Source organism: Columba livia, chromosome 10 (assembly GCF_036013475.1).
Source record: "Columba livia isolate bColLiv1 breed racing homer chromosome 10, bColLiv1.pat.W.v2, whole genome shotgun sequence".
Taxonomy (NCBI): Eukaryota; Metazoa; Chordata; class Aves; order Columbiformes; family Columbidae; genus Columba; species Columba livia.
Window position 1 is genome coordinate 22,400,237 of NC_088611.1, and position 22,719 is coordinate 22,422,955.

At 56.0% G+C, this 22,719-nt stretch overlaps 1 protein-coding gene across 3 annotated transcripts in view; it reads right to left on the reverse strand.

The window, feature by feature from the left end:
• Nucleotides 1-662: 662 nt before the first annotated feature.
• SRGAP3 (SLIT-ROBO Rho GTPase activating protein 3) overlaps nt 663-22,719 on the reverse strand; it is an 81,070-nt gene continuing 59,013 nt past the window's right edge. Inside the window, exons 9-22 of one of the 3 annotated variants that reach the window (XM_065075832.1) lie at nt 22,360-22,557; nt 20,960-21,044; nt 19,680-19,707; nt 15,342-15,372; nt 14,622-14,682; nt 14,168-14,245; nt 12,699-12,833; nt 11,212-11,317; nt 10,740-10,967; nt 9,337-9,416; nt 7,920-8,100; nt 7,211-7,360; nt 6,516-6,843; nt 663-4,358 (exon numbers count right to left, since the gene is read on the reverse strand). In XM_065075832.1, coding sequence (XP_064931904.1) covers nt 3,942-4,358; nt 6,516-6,843; nt 7,211-7,360; nt 7,920-8,100; nt 9,337-9,416; nt 10,740-10,967; nt 11,212-11,317; nt 12,699-12,833; nt 14,168-14,245; nt 14,622-14,682; nt 15,342-15,372; nt 19,680-19,707; nt 20,960-21,044; nt 22,360-22,557 — 2,106 coding nt within the window. In that variant the 3' untranslated portion in view covers nt 663-3,941. Of the gene's footprint in view, nt 4,359-6,515; nt 6,844-7,210; nt 7,361-7,919; nt 8,101-9,336; nt 9,417-10,739; nt 10,968-11,211; nt 11,318-12,698; nt 12,834-14,167; nt 14,246-14,621; nt 14,683-15,341; nt 15,373-16,860; nt 16,964-19,679; nt 19,708-20,959; nt 21,045-22,359; nt 22,558-22,719 lie in introns of all 3 variants that reach the window. The other 2 variants (XM_065075831.1, XM_065075833.1) reach the window with 2 other exon arrangements.

Consider the following 22,719-nt stretch of genomic DNA (forward strand, 5'->3'; position numbering starts at 1 on the left):
GGTCCAGAAGAATTATGACAAGGACTGAATTAAGCACGAACAGGGATGGGATGAAATTAATAGTCACTTATCACTCAAGATCGTCTCTCTTGGGCAGCCTGCTTGAGTAAGGCCCTTCAAGACACATGCCCAAGGCAAACCACTGGCTAAACAACAATTGCCGGCTCTCTGGCCGGCGGTGTGCCACGGTCACGGCCGCGCTCTGGCACGGCTCAGCTGAGCGCGGGCACCGGGCACAGGCTGCTCTGGAGCCCCAGCTGCCGCCAGCTCCGCAGTGACCGTCCCCTCACAGGCCGCACTTCGTCCTTCATTGTCCTACTTCTCTCTTCCCTGCGCGTCTTTCCCGTGTGCCCAGGGCTGCGAGGAAAGACCCGTCTGTGCCCCAGCGGTTCCTGGACACGCACACGGCGGCACAGCCGGTCGGTCGCGCTGCGGGACCGCGGGCCTGGCTGTGGGTACGGGCAGGGGCAGCCGGGACCCCGATGGCACTGGGCAGGGGCAGCCGGGACACGGCACGGGGCCTCCGGCCAACACCACGGTCAACACCTCCAACCGGGGGTGTGGGGACGAGGGCCGGGGAGCTGCTGGCGCGGGGCCGGTGCAGGCAGAGGTGCTGACCACCCGGCCCCCAGGGGAAGGAAACACTCCAAAAGCACAGCCAGTGTTTTTGAGAAAAGTTAACCAGTTTTATTCAACGGGATGAGTCCACACCCAACCAGAGGCTTCATCTACACAGCACCATCAGCGCACACGACAGACCCACTCGGACACGCCGGCTGAACAGCGTCCCAGCAGACGTTACAGAGACAACACGCAGGAGGAGGACAACTGTCCCCAGGGGCAGCCAGCGCGGTTCCTACGGCTTCCCGGGTCCCCAAACCCTGTGCCGCCCGGCCCCCCGGCAGCAGATCCCGGTCAGGACAGCTACCGCCGCACCGCGAAAACCACAGCGCTGCCACGTAACAGCCCAGGTTTACAAAAACGACCTACCAGGTGCTCCAGCCTCCGGAAGAAGCGCACGGCCCTCACCATCCCAGCACCCACACACCCTGCAGACCGCGCGGGAGTCTGTACAGAGGGGGCGGCAGCACCCAAGGTGACGCTGAGCCCGGGAGGGAGGGGGCACCCAGCTGGCCCTCCAGACACCGCACCGGGGTCGGGTCCGGGGGGCACAGGGACCGCTCCTCGCTCTGCACGGCAGAGAAACACCGGCTCTGTGCACACACAGCCCCACGGGCACTGTGTCCCCAAGGATGGGCTGTGCCAGTCCCCAGGGAAGCGCTCACGGTGCCACCGGGAAAGCCGCGACCTGTCCCTGTGCCCAGAGGGACCGAGGGTGGGGACAGGCGCCACAGGAGACACGCGCGGGTTCCAGTTCCAATGCTGCTGCCATGGACGGGGTCCAGCTTTGTGCCGAGTCAGCTTACAGAAAAATACACCGCTGGCCTTGAATTGACAGTAGTTAAAACTACAGTTTGAATACTGTATTAAAAAGGGGTAGTTCATTCTTCAACAAAATGTCTTGGTTTTCTTTAAAAAAAAAGAAAAATAAAAAGGACTTCAAGAGCAATCCCGCCCAGCACAACACAACCGCGCACAGGGCACCGCGGTGCTCCTAGGACACGACGCCAAGCGCTTGTTCTGGTGCTCAAAAAGGCACTTAAAGATAAGAAAACAATTGTATTAAAAACCAACAACAAAACAAAGGAAACCAAAAGGCAATAATTTAATAGAAAGACACTGGAACTGGTACCGTATCTTCAAACGTGAGAAGGGAGGAAAAAGAAAACCCTGATAAACGTGGGTTTGCTATCAAGTCATCTTTGAGAGTATATAAAACCAAACCCAACCCAGCAGACTGGCGACGTGAACGTTCTCCAGGAACTAAATGGACCAAGAAAAACAAGTTACTGGCAAGGAATCCACAGCTCTTGTGCCAAATGGGTCCTCCCCTCCCCTCCCCTCCCCTCCCAGGGCATTTGCTGGATCCTCACCCGCCCACACGGCAGATGCGGAACATCTGCCGCACATCTGCTGCACATCTGCTGCCCCAACGGCAGCGAGCGCGGGGCAGCCGGGGCGGGGGGGAGGGACAGTGGAGGAACACAAACAGCAATCTGAACCAGCGGCGGGAATTACAAACAACAACACGTACAGCAACACCATCTCCCCTCACAGCATCACACGGAGCAACGAGGACAGGTTCACCACATACAGTACTTCTCCCCCACTGTACACTGAAAGGTTAGCTTTACTTTTTTATTCCTTTTTAATTATTATTATTACTGGGTTTTATTTTTACATTGAGCTACCTACTAAGTGAAAAGTTTTGGTGAGTGGCATTGGCTTTCACCTAATCCTAGCCTATTTTGTACAGTTTACACGTTAGCAGTGATTTCAGCACGGAAGCGGGTACAGCGGTATTTACAGAGCGGGGCGGTGCGGGGACACATGCTGCGGGTGGGGGACACGGTGCCCCCGCGGACACGCTGCGCGGGACCCGAGCGCGGAGGGGCCGCCAGCGCAGCTTCGCTGTGCAGCTGGGACCACGCCGGCCCGTTTGACGGCGGCTGGACGTAACCGTGTGGAAGTGAGCAAACGAAACCCCGGGCCACTGCACGGACACCTGCGCGAGGAGGACAAGCTGCAGGAGAAGCACAGAGTGTCTTGAATTCAGCGCTGGCAGGAGAGACTCCAATATCAGACAAAGTACCATGCAATCCCCAGCGCTTTCTGCATATTTTTTTCTCTGGGTTAAATGTTCAGAGGAAAAAACAAAATGTAGATTATTTTGCATAAACTCAAACTGTTGTATTATATAGTACAGTACAGAAAGTGCAAAATATCGCCCCATCAGAGTGGTTCCGCCCCTGATATGGTCAAATATGGCTCATGCTTTTCATGCAAGAAGAGGCAATCTGAATCAAGACCCTCGTGTACTGCTGTGCAACTCCAAACGGAGGAAGCTCGCTGTACCGGAGCCTCCTCGCCTGTTCGGTCCCATCTGCCGAGATACCAGCAGGTGTTGGTTTTTAAAAAAAGAACAAAAGAAGTGTGTGAGGAACGAGAAACGAAGCGTCTCAAAACTGTACCTATCGATGCTTCCCCACAGGCTTGTCACTAGTCCTTGTCCGTTCTGAAATCCTGAAGAAGATGGGGGTTCCGTGGAGCCCGCGCACAGCAGCGATGTCACAGGCCTCCTGCAGCCGCGCCACACGCCTCCTGTGCTGTCCCCGCTCCCGCCGGTGCCACCAGCTGGGGTGTCACCGCACACACAACAGCATCCTGGGCTCGGGCTGAAGAGACGCTCCAGCCGCCTGACACACCGGTGGTTATCAACCTCCAGCTCTTCTTCCACGGCCAGCAGCGAACACAACCCACTGTATCTCCCCCACACCTTCTTCTTTTTAATGCCAAGAGGTGCAGAAAATAAACTCCAGGATTGGCCTCCTCTTGCTCACCGCACAGCTGCTCCGGACCTCCGCGCACACGCACGCACACAAACAGCCTGGGAAAACCAAACCTACCCAACATCTCTAGAGAGGACATTTCAGAGTCAGTTTCTGAGGTAAATCTACTTTTTAAAAAAGTCACCGAATTCTGTACACTTTTTTAACAGATACTTCTACAGAGAGCACGCACTGTCCGGTGCCAGCACGCAGACCCGCTGCCGCCTCCTGCCGCAGCACTGCGAGCGCGGGAGTGTTTCTGCATGATGGGCTGTGCGTACACACCTATGTACACACACACGTACGCACATGAACACACGTATGTACACACGCACACGTATGTACAGCCATCAGGCCTCGGCCATGCACTTGTTCCCCTTCTGGAGAGTCTCCTCTTGAGCGCAGCTCCGATTCCCCGCTTTGCTGGGCCAGGCTTTGCCGAGCTGCCGGCCGCGCTGCCGCCGTGCGGGTGCTGGCTCTCCCCGGCCCCGGCTACATGGTGCCCGATTTATCGGCCGCGCCGCTGGGGAAGAGCTTCTCGGTGGGGGTGACGGCGGGGCTGCCCACCCCCGAGCTGCTGCTGCTGCTGGAGCGGTGCTGCACCACGGGCCGCACCGGCCGCATGGGCGGGGGCCGCAGCTGGGCCCCCGCCAGCCGCGCCGACAGCGCCGGCTTGAACGTGGTCATCATCTCGGTGGTGGAGCTGCTGCTGCGGCGCATGGCGGCGTCGGGGTCCCGGATCAGGATGGTGTGGAGGGGGCTGGCGGGCTCCGAGTTGGCGGCGCCCAGCGGGGGGTTCTTCATGGGCTCCAGCGTGTCCAGGACCACGTCGGGGGCCTGCTTGGCCGTGTTCTGCCTCTCCAGCTCCCGCAGCTCGTTCAGCGCCGTGCTCATGGTCTTCTCGATGTCCTGTGAACGGCAGCGACAAAGGGACGTCAGCACTGTGCCGCAGCATCGCCCCGCTCCCCTGCACCCCCAGGAGAGACCCCGCCCTGGCATGGGTGTGGGTCTGGGGTCTCTGACCCCCACACAGTGTGAACTGTAGGGTGTCCTGTGCAGACACAGGAGCTCAACTCCATGATCCTTGTGCATCCCTTCCAACTCAGGACATCCTAGGATTCTATGACCTGAGATGGAGCCTTGAGACAAAGCAGGAGCTTCAGGAGAAGATGCGAAACCCAAACTCTGGCCGCACAAAGTCACCCATTGACTCCCAGGCGGTCTGGTCACCAGCTCCCTAGGGAGCGAACCCCGAACACCACGGCGATGGGGTGAGCACCAGCCCGCCCCACCCCCACGGGACAGGCCATCTCCAATCCTCCCCCAGAGCTGAGGCTGGTCCTGCCCAAAATCAGCCGTCCTGCAGCCTCTGCCAGACGTACAGACGCCGCTGTCCCTGTGCCCACGGGGCAACGGCACACATGGGGACCGAAACGCACATTTTGGGGTGAGCAGCACGACAGCAGCTCACCCGGAATGAAAGAGGCAGCGACGAGGCCGCTCCGTGGGTCTGTCCAAGGACATCCTCTGGCAAGTGACCCAGTCAACTACAAGTGTCCATTTAACCGAAATTACCTCATTGCCTACAACTGCAGCACTGACGGCCTCGTTCGCAAACAGAGAGGCCCCCGCTTGGCTTCACTTAAATCTGCCTTAACTGAATTAAGGCCACTGGCTCAGAAAGAGACCAGCTGAAAAGTGACTTACGGCAACTGGATCAATTGTTTAAAGAGTAGCTCTAGTTAACTCTCCTCGCTGTCCTTGTGTAGGCGAGTACTTAATCTTATAATGTCTACAAAATGCTCAGTGAGCCTCAGATAATGTTCAGAGGATCAGCAGAAGGGAAATAATTGTAAAGTTAGCTCCAATTAATTCTATTAAGCTGCTCAGATAATGAGTGAAGTTACTCTCCCAGAGCTAGCCCTTAGGAGACTACCACGTCCAGCAGCCCTACGGACTTCAGGGTGAGTATTGATTTATGGCAGCTGAGTGAGCATCTTTTCCAAGGCTTAAAAAAACAACCCACAAGGCAAGGGGATTGTTCGTGTTGTGCTCTATCGTCAGCATCCCCGTCCCTCGGGAGGCTCCAGAGCCCACGGCCGCGCTGCTGCCACCAGCCAGCCCGAGGACGCGGTGCACGCGGTGACCCGTCCCCAGGCGGACGTGACACTGTGTCCCTGCTCGGGTCACCGCTCACGGCACCCACTGTGCTACCACCAGAACTTTGTAAATTAATCACCACGAGCGCAAGCTCTCGATGGACAGAGAAGCTGGGCAGAGTGCTGCAGAGCGAGAGGACGAGCAATGCGGCTGGCGGAAAAGCAAAGAGGACAGCGAGAGCTCTTCCTGCCGTCATCGTTAACTACCCACTGAAAGCAGCTATTGACGTGTAACAGCCTGCCGAACGCGGTGGCACGGGTGTGCCAGGTGTGGGCATGGCTGGGACTCCGCAGCCTGTTCCATGAGGGACCAGCTCCGAGACGTCACCAGGTCTGGTGCGACCTGACGGACACCTCACGGCAGGGACAGACCTGCAGCCCATGCTGGAGGTGACGCAAATCTAAGTGACAGCTTAGTGCAGCGCTGATGATGCTGGATGGCTGGAGGTGTCATATTGGGGCGATTTTGAGGTCCTAGCTGCAAACAGCCAGTCACAAACTTGAGGCACTTTTCTCCACACACTGAGCATCAGTCCAATTGTGATCTGGCAAATCCAGTTTTCTCCTCCTAAGCTCCTTACAGAGCACCAGATGAAGATAATGCGCTTCCCTCCCTGCAGGAGGTAAGAGCTGCCCGTGCATTTTGGTGGTGGATCGAACGTTTCTGGAAACTGTTTTGAAGAAAGGAGGTTTGTGGGAGGAGGCAGCATCCCCTAACAGACCAACAGGCAGCTGGAGAGCTGAGCAGCTGCTGGCTGCTCCTTTTCACCTTTAACTGGCACGGCCAGACCAGCACTGCGGTTCTGAAGGGTTCTGAGATGGAAGCGGCTCTGCGGCACGTCCCCAGGGACTCTGATCTCACGCTCTCGATCCCTGGGCACCGAGAGCCACTTCACAACCCCCTTACCTCAGCGAGTGCTTCAGCTTCTAGAGATTTCTGATCTCCGAGACTACTGTGTCTGGTCGATCCACCGGCCGCTCTCAGCGGGTGCCCATCGGACAGGGCCTTCCTGTCCGGGAAATTGATGCTGCCCGCGCTGCCGAATGTCGCCATTCTGCGCTTTTCAGGACTCTCGATCCTGCCCCTGCTCAGAGGGATTTTGTGGGGGCTGCTGGGGCAGGCGGCCGCTCGCGGAGGAGTGTCTATGGCGGGACCCATCCCTCGGGGCGGGCTGTGCGTGTCCCCCCCGCTGCGGCGGCGAGGGATGGCTGCACCGTCAGACCTCAGCCTCACTCTGCAAAGAATCCACCACAAGAGCAGGTCACCGTCTGTCCGATGGAAAGCGTCTGGTCGCATGCTGTAAGACAACGGCTCAGCTCGGGGAGCTCAGATCAAACCGAACCCCAGCCTTTCAGCTCCAGAAGACCAAGGCAAGAGGGAAGACAGACATTTTAGCCAGAGGCAAGAAAAGGGACAGCATTGTACCTCCTTTGCTTGTTAGGATCTACATCAGCAGAGCACAGGAAAACCCGCAGCATGCTCACATTGTCCTGCAGCACCTACTGGAGCCTTCCCTTCTGCCTTGCCCTGCACCGCACATCGAGTACCCACGCGAGACAGCGACCGCCGCTGTGTGTGTACGAAAACGAGAGTTTCCTTACCGGCCCATCACTCCCCCAAAGCCGTAGTCCACAATATGATCTGTTGGAGACTGGATGTCGTTCTTGGAGGAGGCTTTGTCGTCCAGCAGCGGCCCGCTGCTCGCCTCGCTGTCGGCCTTCTGGCTCAGGCTGTCGGAGAAGGCGTCGTCCCTGGGGAAAGGAGCCGCGTCAGCAGCGCTCTGCCCCGGGAGAGCGGCCGGGCCCGCCGCAGCGCGGGCCGAGCACCACCGCCGCGGCAGCTCGGGGCTGCGCCACGGCCACCGCTCCGGGCAGCACCCAGAGCTCGGAGAAAGCGAACATCGCGTCTCCACGGCCCCCTGTGCTGGAGCGGCCGTTTCAAGGAGTGCAGCTGCAGCACTTGTGACAGAAGTGGCATCTGTGAAGGACCCTGGGACCAGCCCCTGGGCACCGCACAACACCAGCCCAACACACAGGGGACAAGGCTGATATTAAGTCTGGCTTGTGCCACTTTGAGGAGACAATGCCAGATGGGGTTCAGCACGCTCAAGTGCAGCATTTAGTGCTTGGCTTTATCAGCTTGAAGAAGAAACGACCTGAGCCAGCACATGGCGAGGCAGATGTGAGCAGCCCAGACTTCTCGCCAAAGTGGCTGAACCTCAGAAATGTGACCACCTACTCTGGGCGGCTGACGGGGACCCTGCGCAGGTGCGTGACTAACACCCGGATCAACGCGCGCCACTCCACTCACATGTCCTGCACCACGATGTACTGGTGGGGTATGAGCCCGTCCACGCCGTTGTGTCTCCCTTCCCACCAGTCCTCCGACGCCCGATGGTACAGGAGCAGCGAGGCCCCTTTCTTAAAGGAGAGCTCCCGAGGAGAGCGCCCAACGTAGTCAAACTTCGCTATGGCTTCGATCTGCTCCACTTCTGCAAAGGAGAGAGCCACAGACGGAGAAAGGCTCAGCTCAGCAACCACGAGGGCACAATAAATCCTAGAGAGACATCTCAGCAGAACAGCAGCGATGCTGCTGCCCCAGCTTCCCGAGAGCACCTTGCACCGAGTACAAATCATCTTCCATTTAACCTGATCAATTCTTTTTGTTCTTCCAGCCTTCCTGGAATCTCTCACAGACTCACAATCTACCAGCAGTTACAAAAAGCTACAAACCAGATGGGGAGTTGTTGAAATTTCCCTGCATGCATTTGGCACCATCACCAGCACTCCCATTTTCTACCTATAAAGTGAATCCTTCGGTTACAGAACCCCATTATACTGCAGACTGAGAGCTTCTCAAGCTGTGTCAGATGCCATGATCAAAGCCCTGTTTACCTCCTCTCCCCTTCCTCATCCTGGAGACAGTCTGGCCTGAATTATTGATGAGTAACAAATTCCCCTTTGGGGATCCCATAGAAATGATGATCCCGGCTCTGGCCGGGCAGCTGCTCGGCATCACACCCCCGGCCCCGCAGACCTGCCCGGCGCTCCGCCTCACCGCCCCTCCGCCTTTCTCATTTAAGCTCCACAGATTCACAGAGCAGGAGCTCAGGGTCTGAAATTCCATAGGGATGAGGCAGGACTCCACTGCGGGAGGCTGTGAGCACACCCTGGGAGAGGGCAGCGCGGTGGGGGCTGCGGGGCGCCCGCCCAGGGGCCCGCGGAGCAGCCCCGCTCCGCCGCAGGTCGGGTGCTCCGGGGGAAACCAGGAGGCTCCCCCAGCCCCGGCTCAGTGTTGGGGGTGCATGGGGCGAGGGAGAGGGCCAGAAGGACATGTAAATTCACAAAATAAAGCTGCCCTCCTTCTCCACACTTGCACCACAGTTAATCACCCAGAAACTCCAATTGGAGCCATTAATGTAACCACTGAAGCACAAAATTGGCTAAACGGCAGCTTGCTCTCCATCTTCTAGTCCTGTCAGCTCCTGTCTGGGGCTGAGGGCGGGTCCCGAGCTGTCCGGCCCAGCTGCGCCCATTGTCCCCTCCCTGTGGCGTCCCCAGCCGGGACACTCTCCTGCCACCCCCAGCCTCGGAAAGCCGCGGTGCTCTGCTGGGGCACGCAAACACATCAGCACTGAAGCGCCGGACACCGGCGCAGCTGCCGACCCGATCAGGAGCGAAGCGCACGCTGCTCTCCCGCCCCACCGCCCAGCCCAGACCCCGCTCACCGTCATCGCTGGTGTGCGGCTCCGTGCCGTTGTCATGGTCGACCTCGTCGATGGTGCCAGGCTCGCTGTGCGGGCTGTCACTGAAATAAAACACACCCCGCTTTCAAAGAAAGAAGGAGATTCTGTTCCCAAGGCACTCAGCAAACGTAAGGAAACTCTGGCCCCGGTGAGGCTTGAGAGAGTTATGGTTTTAGCTTTCATAGAACTGAGATGGTCGTTTTAAATCACAGCAGGTCTCTGAATGCAGAGGACAGCAGACACTCGCACCACGATCTGCAGGCACAGAACATCACTTTCCGTTGCTCGTGCATCTTACTTGTATTTGGAAAAACAAAGTGATACCAAGTTAAAATGTTCCACTCACTCACAGTAAGTTTTAGCATCTTCTCTCCCATCAGTCAGGATGGCAGCAGGTGATCAGTGCAGGCAAGAGCAAGTCTCAGAACTTTACAAAACTTGCACACAAATCAGTTCAAGTCTGTCACAAATACTGGCTTGTTAAAACAAAGTCAGATTACAGTTGCAACATCCTCCAAACAAACGTGTAACATCACTTACACTTCAACATGGGCGTTTGTTCATGGAGCTTTCCTATCCTGGTACCCCAAGTAGTGCGAATTGTGCACAGAGCCGACCCCATCCCTGGCTACCGTAAACTCACCTGTGCTCTCATGCTGGCAAAACAACAGGAACTGGAGGTTCGGGTTAACTCGGGGCTAAGGGATTCCACCAACCAGCAAATTGTGATGGAACTACGGGACTCGGAACTGGGTTAGAATTGACCTAAAATCCTGGTTTGCTCTGAACACACTTCTGCGAATCTGCAGCTAAAAGCTTTTTTTATAAATATTAATATTCATATTGAAAACCATTTTCTCCTGGAGTTTCTACTGAGGTGTGTAATGCTGAGTCAGCATGGGAAAAATGAAAACAAAAACTGAGTGAAACTGCCTCTGTTTTCACTGGTCAGGCTAAAATGAAAAACAAAACTGATACATGCAAGTAGAAAAGAATTGGTTAAGTGTGCAAAATCCTCTTTGTTTTATGGGATTATTTGTATCTAAGAACCACGCAGGCAGCCTGGTATGGAGTAAGATTCTTAGCCAGTGTAAAACAACACAAGCACATCAAATATGTCACTTGCACACCTAATTCGCAACAGGTATCAGAAATACAGTCCTAAAGGCACGTCCGGTCTGCAGAGGGGCCCGTCCGCCCCAGGCTGTGCTCAGCTGCCCCCAACACCCAGTCTGAGCCTCCCAAAGCTCAGCTCACACGCCAGCCCTTGCGGATCTGCCCGGGAGCCCCGCACAGCGCTGGTGCTGCCACCGGCTCCCTGTGGCGCACGGTGCCACAGGATCACCCCGCACGGGACCTGGCTGCAGGTCCTGCCCCGTCCTTACCAGTACTCCTCCCCGCCAGTCATGCACTTCTCGTAGACGGGTCCTTCCAGCTCTCTGTGGCTGGGGAAGATGCCCTCGTGGTTAATGATGATGGTTTTGATGACCTCATTGACGTGGGCTTGGCAGGACACGGGATCCTGCCCGTCCGGGATGTGCATCAGGGTGGGCCCGAAGCAGATGGCCAGGTTGTAGGGATCCATCATGTTCTCGTCGCTGTACTGTGACAAACTGCAACACCAGCGTCAGGGAGCTGCGGCACAGGCTCGGAAACCCTCCCAACAACCCCCACTGCTCCAGAAATCACAGCTCAGGGCTGGCTGCATCCTCCCCAAACACCCCACGGCTCCGCAGGGCCGAGGGAGCAAACAGCCCCCCATGGCCATGCCAAAAGGACTCATCAGCAAAGATGGGGAAGCCCTGAAAAGAGGGAGGGCAAGGAGAAACTCGGTGAAAGAGGGAACAAAGGACTCACTGATTAAGGAAAGCAAAAAGGTATCTCATGACAACGATGACGGCCCGAGGCAGAGTGACGACGATCTGCTGGATCTGGTGCACCCTCTCGGTGGGGTTCTCGATTTCTGGAACACAGGGACACAAAGCACATCTTTAAACCTGCTCAGCACAGACAACCCGGCGCCAGAGGGGCTGTTCAGACCCAGCAGCCCACTCTGAAAGGGAAACAACGGCCCGTTCCCAGGCTTTATCCACTGGTTTGGCACTGAGGTGCAGGCAGAGAACCAAGCATAGTGCTCTTCTGCAGGTGAGTTCACGCGGACGTTCAGATTCAGTATAAACAGCAAACAAACACATCTATGTGGTTTTGTTTTTAAAATAACTGTTTATACATTATTTAGTTTGTTCCTCCACAACCACTGTATTTCTCAAAAGCCTGACTCAACACGGCACAGGAAAACGCAGCGCTGCTTGGCTTTCTAGTGCGGATCTTTCAATGAGGTTTCTATTTGTGTTTCTCTTAGGGGTTCACGGGCAGGTCCTGGTGAGCTCTGCTGCTCCAGGCCCCAGCAGGAGCTCAGTGTGAGCGGCAAAGCCACCGCTGCCCAACACGGCAAAGCCACCGCCGCCACCAGCAACCGCGGCCCTTCCCCAGGACGGAGGGGACAGAGCAGCCACCAGAGCTACCTCACCCGACAGTTAACACCGGGCTGTTCATGCACCGGGAGCAGAGTCCCAAAGCCCCCTGAGAGCAGCCAGGCTCCGGTGTTTCCTCACTGTGCTGGCTCCTTCCTAATCACCATAAAATCCACTGACAACAGAGGGCTGGGCTGCCATTTCTTTGAAATTCTGAGCAAAATTTGGCTTCAGTACATAGATGGCAATCTTAATAATATTTCATTTGGGTAATTTCTCCTTTTGAGGAATTTATTAATCCAGTGTTATTGCTTACTCTATTCTCCACTTCTTCAGTTTGCTTTTACTGAAGAGAACACTTGTGAAAAATAAAATCTGGACAAAAACTTACAATAGGTATGTTCTGAAACCCAGAGGAACAAACTGTCGTGAAGCACTTGCCTTTTTGACTTAGCAAACCGTTTCAACTGGCTGTGATTCAGGAAGCAATGCAGCCTCCATCAGCCACCCCACAACAGGGGCACACCCTGAGAACCGCTGCAAACCAAGCGCCTCTCCCACACAGCCGCTCCTCGTGGGCCCTGAGAGACGCTTCCAGTGAACTCCCTCCCCAGAGCTGGGATTTCTGGCCTGAGCTCAGAGATGCCTCTGGTGATCCTCGTGACGCCAACAAGGATCCAAAAGAGCCACAGCAAGAGGTTTTACCTCTCCCCTGTCTCCAGCACTGCCAATGCACACCCTTCATGTCTTTTCTTACAGTACTTCATACAGCACAAGCTGCTACCGGCAAAACTCAGGTGTCCTTGCCCCCTGTTCATCGCTTCCCTTGTCCCACCCTACACCCTGAGAAGAGCTGTCGCATGTACTTACTTATAGTAGATATCAAATCTTGAAACCTTTCCTTAGGAAAGAGGGGGTTTTCCAGTCCTCGGAAGTACAGCTTCAAGACTCCAGCCACTGAATTAATGTCACGTTCATTTTGATCGTCAGCAAGGGGATCTTCACCTGCCCAGAGAAGAGCGTTCATTTCCAGCACTACTGTTGAGTCGGACTAACACAGCAAGTGTTTTTCCCGGCTCAGTGCAAAACCAGAACTGCGCACAGTCCCGAACGCCCTCCCGTGCGTGCGATGGCACCGCTACGCGTCTCGCCAACGGGAGTTTGATAACGTGCTCTGCCACACAGCATCGTGCTGAGACACACTACAGCCCTACCTAGAAAACCCAGCGTACTGTGGAGGTTTTAAACCTTTCCTGAAGATGAGGATGTCATTAAGGGGTTCTCCCTCACAGTTTCTAGCCCAGTGCATTTTGCATCAGAGAGCTGAGCAGATCTGAACCGCGGCAGGTGAAGGGCTCGGCTGGAGGATGCACCCATGCCTCTGGAACGGGCCAGACGGTTCCGGACAGCATTGCGCCGACTTCAGTCTACAAAAGGCTTCCAAAACCTAAGGGCTCTGGATACTGACTCCTCTTAAACTGGATACACAAATCCTCCAGCCTTTGGCAGTCCCACCACTGCCTTCTCCATGGGCCTGGCCACCCACACCCCGTTTGACGCTCCGAGCTGAAGCGCAGAGGCCGTTACCCCAGCCGGGCCGTCCCTTCCGCAGCTCCCGGTGACAGCAGCGGCGTCTGTCATCCCGCCAGCCCTGCGCCCCCGCCGGCTGTTCTCACCAGAACCACCGCACACCCCGCACTGCCAGCGGCACACACACAGCTCTGCTGCTCCCCAAAACCACCGCACACCCCTCACAGCTGCTCCCCAAAACCACCGCACACCCCGTGCTGCCAGCGGCACACACACAGCTCTGCTGCTCCCCAAAACCACCGCACACCCCGCACTGCCAGCGGCACACACACAGCTCTGCTGCTCCCCAAAACCACCGCACACCCCTCACAGCTGCTCCCCAAAACCACCGCACACCCCGTGCTGCCAGTGGCACACACACAGCTCTACTGCTCCCCAAAACCACCGCACACCCCGCACTGCCAGTGGCACACACACAACACTGCTGCTCCCCAAAACCACCGCACACCCCGCACTGCCAGCGGCACACACACATCGCTGCTGCTCCCCAAAACCGCTGCAGCAGGAGGAAAATGGATCCCCAACATTTCATGGCTCTCATCTGAGGGTTTTGTGCCCTCAGTTAACAGAGATCTCTGTACCTCCCTCTACTTCCAGACTCTTTCCCCACGTGATGCTTTGCTCCCTCCAGTTACCCAGAAGGGGATAAAAGGCCGTTGTGCCTCAGAGCAGAAGGGCTCTCAGCGCCGGATCTACACCGCGTCTGATCAGCCCCCCAGCAGCCCCGCTCTGCTCGTGCGGCCACGCACCTCTCTCAAACGAATTCTTGATGTCGTTGACTTCCACCTGGGAGCCGGGGACTCTGAAAATGCCCTGCTGCTGCAGGCCTGGAAAAGAACAGCGCCTTAGGAAAGGTCCTGTCACCGGCCCGCGACACCTTCTGCTGAACAACAGCAGGAACCAGGAATCGTGCCCCCGGCTGGGCTCGGAGCACGAGGGGAGACGGGGGTTACAGCTCATTGCTGCTCACGTTCTCCAGACAGAGCACTGAAAGGGCTCCCGTTGGCCTGGGGCCCAAACAACAACTTCAGCCTCAGTAAGTGCTGACAAAACGGGAAGATCTGCCCGCCATCCAACGCTGCAGCGCAGCCCACGCCGTTGTAACGGCCGCCCCAGCCCCGCGGGCATCTCTGCCGTGCCTTACTGCTAACGGCAAGCATTTCACTTCCTCTGCAGAAAGGTGATGTTACTGGATCTACTTACCATACAAATTGATGTAACGGATGCAGCTTTCTACTACAAGCGGAATAGCCTGACCCGAATCCTTCACGAAAGGAAAGAAAAAAGTAAAAAATTACTGGTTTGCTGGTAACAAAGCACAAGAAATGCATTAAAGATTGCAAAAACAGAGATTTGAAAATCAGTGCCATTGAGTTTAGTAAGAGGACAGGCAAGAAAAGGAGGTGTTACACACATCAAGCCATCAAAAAGTGCTGAGTATCCTACGTGCAGTCAGTTATGCACAAGAAGCGTTCACTGCAGTGTGTGACAGCCGCTCGCCGCCGGGCTGAGACGGGACCGATGCAACGGGACCACAGCTATTCCATTGCAAGGGTGTAACGCGGAGCTGGAACAAAACTTGTGCGATACCTGTCTGATGAAACAAGCTTCCAGCAACAGAGCTTACAACAATATTGCCACCTAAGGAAAGAGCCATTGTCAGCAGATGCTAAAAACAATCCCAAACTCCACAGTATGTGACATGAACTGCCTGTATCTGAACTGTGACGAGTTCTGGCTTTCGTTCCAAAGCTGCTCCTCTGAGTCCCCCCATGGAAGGAGCTCCAGGGAAACGTGAGCCGTGTCTGCCTAAGTGGACACTGACTCTCGTTAGGGCTTGCTTTGGTTGTTTTTTGCAGCAGAGTACAGCTGCATCTCTCTGGTTAATTTACTCCGCCTTGTAGACGGGCCTGCAGTAAATACCTGATTTCTCGTTCGCGCATTCCTCCTTCCTCTGAGAACACAAAAAAGCAGCAGAGTGGGAAAAAAAGAGAAGATTAAGCAAGGATAAGTTCAGTTAGAGGTAAGCATCTCTTTCGGAGGCCACAAACGCTCAAATGCAATGGCAGCTCAGCAAGGTCCAGCACAGGCCCTGGGGCTGCGTCCCCTCCCCACCAAACCCTGTCTGGCACCTGCACCGGAGCCTCAGCGCCAACAGCCTCTCGGGTTTCTGCCCTCCCTGGAAGGCCAAGGCCAAGGCCAGCCCTGCCCTAAGCCCGGTCTCAAGGACAAGCCCAGCAGCTCAGCACCGCCCCCGGGAGTCCCTGCTGGCCCAGGACACCCGTCTGCTCAGAGGTTTCCCCTGCAGATAATTCCTCCTCCACAGTGCTGAGCAGGCTGGGCTCTAATGAGCATTACCTTTTTTAAAACCACTTTAAGTAAGGCATAATTACAAGTATTAAAGAGATTACCAGCTTTGTCAGCCCAGCCTGTATATTACTCGTGACTGCGCTGCTTATAAACATTGCCCTTAGGCTTACGCTTGCACTCGAAGAGCCTGTGAGAACAAATCAGAGCCTGACAATGCCTATTAGTTTACCTAATCCAATGGTTTGTCATTCCTGCTTCCTACGGTACTCTCACTAAAGCTTTCTTCAGCGCAGGATTAAACACCCTGAGCAGCGGGAACGGCATCGCCTCCTTTGGAACGGGGGCGGCCAGGCAACTGCGAGGTGCTGCGCTTCGGAGGGCCGGCAGCCAGACGGCTGGAGGGATCCCCGCGGACATACCCCACAGCGCATCTCTTCAGTTTTCTCCTCAAATCTCTCCTTCTGGGTAATTTCCTGGGATGAGCAGGGTCAAATTCCCCCTCCCACTGCGACTGCACTGGTATTAATGGAGTTCATCTGAGTTTACCCCAGCCTAAATGAAGACGGCACTCTGGCCCACGTTGCGTGTTATCGCCCGTCTCCCCAGGCGGCACAGCCACCCCGCAGCTGGCACGGGAGCCGGCTGGGCTGGTCAGTATTGAGACGTTTTGCTTAGCACGCAATGGGCGGCTGTGTTATCTCAGTTCAAGGCTGACGGTCCTCACAGCCAGGAGACACTATCAGGGAGCTTCTGAGTCATCTTATCTCCCTCCTCAGCCACGGGGGAAACAACCACCAGAAATGTGTGGACGAGGGTCGGTGGGGGTCTGCTGGTCCCGAGGGGGCCGGGCTGGGCTGTCCTTGCTGCCCAGAACGGGCGGGCGCAGCACGGGACGATGGGGACGCTGGGCCAGGAGCAGCCTGTGCCGCGCGGCCGATGGCACCGGTGTCCCCGGCAGCGATGGGGTGACCCAGGGACGCCGGAGGGACAATGACAGCTACGAGAGAAACCATCACCGAGGCAAAGCGGGCACTGGCCACGCCGGCTGGGTGCAGGGCAGAGACCCACGGGACAGGAAAGCCACCATTGCATTCAGAGCGTTTGTGAACTCCTGCTGCCGGCCAGCGAGTACCTTAATGAACGTTTCCATATTGCCGTTAAAGAGCTTATGATTATAGACTGAGAGAGGCCTAGGTCTCCTCATTTTCTGTGGCTTAGGGGGAAGACATGGGGGCCTGGGAGAAAATGGAACAAAATAAATCAACAAAACACCAACAGAGATGCAACGACAGGGTGAGATCTCAAAGGTTATGGCTGAGGATAACAAATCAACCAAGCAGAGCAAGGCAGGGGCCAGGCGGAGCCCGGGTGCGGCTGGCGGGCACAGAGCGGGAAGCCCAGCTAACCCAGAGCTGCTCTCTATACACCGCACGCAGTATCAGGCCAAGGTCAAGACTGCAGCCTTTACTTCACAGTCATAAATTCAAATTCATCTTGATCGTAGAAACATTTAACAGACACGAGCCAAACTACCCATTACTTCCCACCCCCACGATGTTCCAGTGTTTCCCTATCAGACAGACTCACCTCGGCCGCAGCCACATCCAGCCCCTAACAAGCTGTTGCTGCGGGCCTGCGGAGGAGCCCTAGTTCCTACCATAAAAACCAGTCACCTCCTGAAACCAGACAGCGACAGAGCAGCAACTGTGCCAACAACCGCAGCTTGAAGGAACAACGGGGGATCGGGAATGCTCTTCACGCAGAACTTGCTTCACTCCAGCCAGAGAGCGTAACGCTGCTCAACACGGCGGTCACAACCGCTCTGGTACCCACGATGCACACATACAATCCTCTCCGAGATGCCAAATACCAAAACTGCTGCTTGGTGTTTGTGATAGTACCAGGGATGACATTTTACAGGTAAAAAAAGGCGTTGGTGCTCAGCAGGATTGTTAACACCTGCCTCCTACCTCCACCAGCCTGGAAAAGCACTAAGAGCAGCTGAAGAGCTCAACTGGTTGCTTGACATACCCACAATAAGCCACAGCTGCCATGGAAAACAGCAGAGCATTCCTGTTTGTTCCTAAATGGCTCTCGTCCTGCTGACAGACGGCCAGACAGAGAGAAGCGGGCACGGTGAGCTCGGTCAACACACACGAGCAAACCCACCAGCACGTCTGCAGAACAGAAAAGGCAGGTGTGTGCCTCGGTGTGACCCTACCCCTGCCAGCGAGTCCCCATCGGTCACCGAACAGACCGCAGACCCCGTTGGCTTCAGCACGGTGACAGACACCTATTGCTTCTGGAAAAGAGGCCATGGAAACCTGGGACTTAGTGCAGTGACCAGGACTTTGGAAGGCTCCTTTCTTTAACTCTATTCACAATTTGATTTCTTCTTCCAACAACGAAGGACATTAAGACCAAACTGCCTAGATCTAGAAAAGCAGCATAAAATCCTTATGTGATTTCTGATCTGTCCTCTATCCTCAGGCTCTATTGATATCTGTAGAGGAGAAATCATGACTGCAAACAAAACCGAGTGCTGGGAGCCTCCATGCACAGTTGTGATCCACTAGTTCTTTAATCAGATGCCTTTAAGCAATCTGGCTCTACAATCCTATGGCTTCTCAGCACTCCTTTGGCTGGACCCAGCACCCAGCAGCCTGCTGCAGATGGAGCCCCCGGGAAGGGCCGAGCCTGTTCTGCCCACACCGACAGCCCTGCCCGGCACAACAGGGCGATTGTCTCCTTTGTCTTCCTTTCTGAAAGTAAAAGCAACTGCTGAAACCAAAGCAAACAAGCAGCAGGGAGTTGTGCCATCACCCCTCATGCAGGAGGCTGTTATTCGCTCCTTGGATCGTTCGGGCGCACGACACCACCGCTCCAGCGGCACCCACTCCTGTTAAACCAAGCGCTCGGAGCGGACGCTCCCGTGACTGCGCAGGGTTTGGTGTGCTCTCCTCGCCAGCTCAGCACGCAGCCCTGCCTGGTGCTCCGCAGCACCGCGGCTCACCTCGCCAGCTGTGCCCGCCGGCCACCTGCCAGCAAACAGCCCGGGACACCGCGGCAGGGCCTGGGGACACCGCGGCAGCAGCCGGTGCCGCAGTCCCCTGCGGGCAGCAGCCAGAGCGAGCTGTCCTGCCGCCCCTGTCCCTGCTCTGCCCTCACCATCTGCTTCCACACTTCTCACACAGAATGTTTGCGGTTTTTTTCTGGTATTACAAATTTTATCAAACACTGGAACAGGGTTGTAAAAAGCTAGCGCGCAGGGAGGCTGTGTGTGTTCTGGGGAGATGTTTGGAGGCTTTGCTGGCCACATCTTGCTGTTAGAAAGCCAGCACGCCCAGAGTAAGCCACCAGAGCTCTGCAGAGATGCATTATGACTGGGCACAGATCAAAGCCTCCTCCTGGTACGCTCACCCCTAGCACTATCTCCTGCTGCAGAGCGGTGGAAGTCTGAACACAGGCATGCTCTGCGGGCCAGGCACAGCAGCCAGAGCTGGGAGAGGCTTCTGGGGACAGATCCAGGTCCTCTGATGAACGGGGATGGCAGGGAGCGGGTGGACACGCTGGTGTTGCACTGTCACACAACCCAACTACGTGACAAAGCACCACCCCGTGCTGACACAGCACTGCAGAGCCGCCCAGCCAGAAGTGACAGTGCAGCAAAAACCAGGGCCTGGTCGCCATCACCCAAACGAGTCCACTGCAGGCAGCGCAGCTGGGGAGCGGGGCAGGGACGTGGAGCCCAGACACCACCCGCACGGGCAGCTGGGAGGCGGTGAAATGTGACCCCCCCAGCTGTGGCAGCAGCAAAGCAAACCAGCAAAGCAAACCAGCAAAGCAAACCAGCACAGCAAACCAGCACAGCAAACCAGCACAGCTCCGCGGCAGCGCCGCCTCCTCCCGCCGCAGCCAGCGCACGCAGGGCAGCAGGAAGGAGCCGCTCACCTGGTCGTTCCGCATTCGGCTCTTTCACCTGGGAAGAAACACAAGTTTCCATCATTTCTGCACATCAGGCACCACCAAACTGTTGGAACACATTCACACAGGAACTCACACTCATTTCTGGTTCTGTAAGCCCCTGTAATGGCTTCTGGCAAAAGGAACATGCCCGAGGGCCCCATGGGTCAGGCAGATGGATGCTATACAAGCCCCCACCACTAAAAGACGTATTAGAAATCCAAGATTCAGCCACAAGAGAGGGAAAGCATCTTCAGTTCCCACTGATAATAAAGGTTTATCTGCAATATGAAGCCTATTTTGTAAGCAAGCAGCTGCAGTGCAGGTCCCCTGCAAGGAGAGCCTGCGTGCACCAGCTGGGGCCGGCCAGGGACGGGGGAAAGGGACAAGGGACGGGGGACAAGGGGCGGGGGGACACCCCAGGGAGGCCACTGAGACGATGGCTTGTCCAGCTGCTTGAGGGAGCACCAGCAATGGCACCTGAACGCGGTGGAGGGTTCAGTCCCCCAGCTTCTCCTGTGAGACAGCAGCCCGTCTCAGCCCAGCAGGCACACCCCACTCTGCCTGTCAATATTCTCATTCCTTCCGTGGACTTCTAGTGCTTGGATTTCATAGAAATGGCAGCATACCACCACTGATCAGATCTGTTCATTTTTTAAAGTATTTGTCAACCCACTGAAAAAAACCTAAACTAATTTCACATGCTGTTTGTGCCTTTCTCCCAAGGCCAGGAAAGCTGAGTTATTCTTCCTTTTTCTGAGACACATAAAAGGAAGCATTTGGCTGCACATGCCTCCTTCCTGCTCTCCCTGGCAACCGCGCAGAGCAAGCTCGCAGCCAGCTCCTCACCGAGAAAGCAAAGAATCCCAGCATTCCGCAAACCCAGGCTTCTTCCTAATGAGAATCAGCTCATGCTGAAACGCAGGATTTGGTATTTCTGGCCTAAATATTTGCTGAACGCCTACATGGCAGGAGGATGCCGCGGCCTGGGAGAAATTCAGAAAGTTTCACGTGAAAATCTTCCAGAGCTGCTTTTGTGCAGCTCTAGAGAACTAAATCGCACTCTGAACACCCCCAAAGAACGGTGGGAGAATAATGATATTCCAGGGAAATAATGGTTCTGCAGGTGACTGGTTGAACTCAACAGCAGCGGCCAACCACAGGCGCCACCACTGGCTCAGGCAGACAGACGGGACAGACCAAAAGACACCGGTGTAAGGCGGCTTCGTGTGACGGGAGCTCCTCCCGGACCCAGCCCTGCGACTCACCTTCTCCCAGCGTCTGCTTCAGCAAGTCGTGTTTAGCCTGCAGCTTCGTGATAAGGTTACTGCCATTCAAATACTCCTTAAATTTCTGGAATTAAAAATAAAACAAAGAAGGCGTGTTAAGACTGTTGGCAGAAACAGTCCGTAATTGATGTACACGCTCGCCTGGGGGCTGCTGGCGGGGCCGCCAGGCACACAAAGCGCCGCAGGGCTGAGCGGGTCCCATCCTGTCGCCTCCTCGCTGCTGCGCCTCCCGTGGGGAACGCACCCGGCTCCAAAGAGCCGAGTTCAAAGCACGCTTGCTTTTGTCAGGCTTCTGGGCACGGCCTGCAACATCAAAGAGGCTTTCCCTGCGCTCTGCTTTGTGCAGACAAGCGACGCAGAGCGAGAACTCCCGCCTGAGAGCCGCCCAGGTCAGGGCCCATCGGGCGCTTCATGCGCTGGGCGACATGGACTGTGCAGCACAACTTCTTCATTGTCACACCGTCTGGCTCCCGGTGACACTCAAGAGCAAGCGATTTTACAGATAAGAAGGAGGAGGGAGACAGATGGAAAATGAAAGGCAGACAACGGGAGAGATCAAATTGTTGCAAAAAGCATTAAAAAACCCAAGCACAACTCATAATGAAAACTGCATTTCCCTCCCAGTTTTGAGTAAAAATACTGCTGAGAGAAAGCAGAAGCTTTTTTGTGTATATGTAATACATCCCAAGATGCTATTAACTTTAGTCTGTTAACCATGCTACTTCTGCTGACCTGACGGCCCATCACTTGTATTTCAAGTACCCTCCCAGACCCGGGATCTGCCTGCAAGCGGAGCAGGGATGCGAAGGCAGCAGCGCCGCTGCCTCTCCCGGCACAGCGTGGCACCGCAAACCCACTTGTTGCGGCTGCCGCCAGCACCACACGAGATGTGAATGACTGTTGAGTTCATCCCGCGGCCAAGGGCAGATCTGGCTGTGTGGGCTGGAAAAGGAAGGTTGGTTCAAAACTGCAAAGGCCTCCGGAAGAGGCGCTGCAGGGTCTGTGCCCGGTTCCTGCGGCACTGCCCGGGTTTGGTCACAGCCGCCTGCTCCAGCTGCTGCTCCAGAAGAAGAACGTGGCAGGCGCTGGACTGTCCATCCCCAGCACTGCCCTACCCGTCCCCAGCACTGCCCTGCCCATCCCCAGCACTGCCCTACCCGTCCCTGGCACTGCTCTGCCCATCCCCAGCACTGCCCTGCCCGTCCCCAGCACTGCCCTGCCCGTCCCCTGCCGCCAAGACAGGCGCTCCAACCCTAACCACACACAGCACAAAGAAAGAGACTGAACCGGTTCGTGCTCTTCACTAATGAGCACTTACAATGGGACTGGGCCCTAGCAATTAATGCTTTGTGTGCTGTATTGCAGGAGATGAGACTCACTGTAAAATAGAACATTTCGGTTTCCTGCTGGTTGGCTCTCCTCTTGGCGATGTTTATTTTACTCATGTAGGTCTCTGATGCAGCTGATTTGACCGACTCAGTGGAGCGACTATGCTGGAAGGCGTCTGAGACATCAAAATCCTCCACCGTCAGCATGTCCTGCAAAGTCTGCATCGTGGCGTCCAGGGTTTTCCGTACCTATCAGAGAGAGGAGGCAGCACGGTTTGGACACAGGCTGGGAAAGGGACACATCTGGAGCCAGAACAACTGGCCAAGAGGCAGCTCCCGCTGGCCCCTGCTCCCGGTGGAAGGAGCCCCCACCGGAGGCCCCAGGAACCCCCGCACAACAGGAAACGGCTG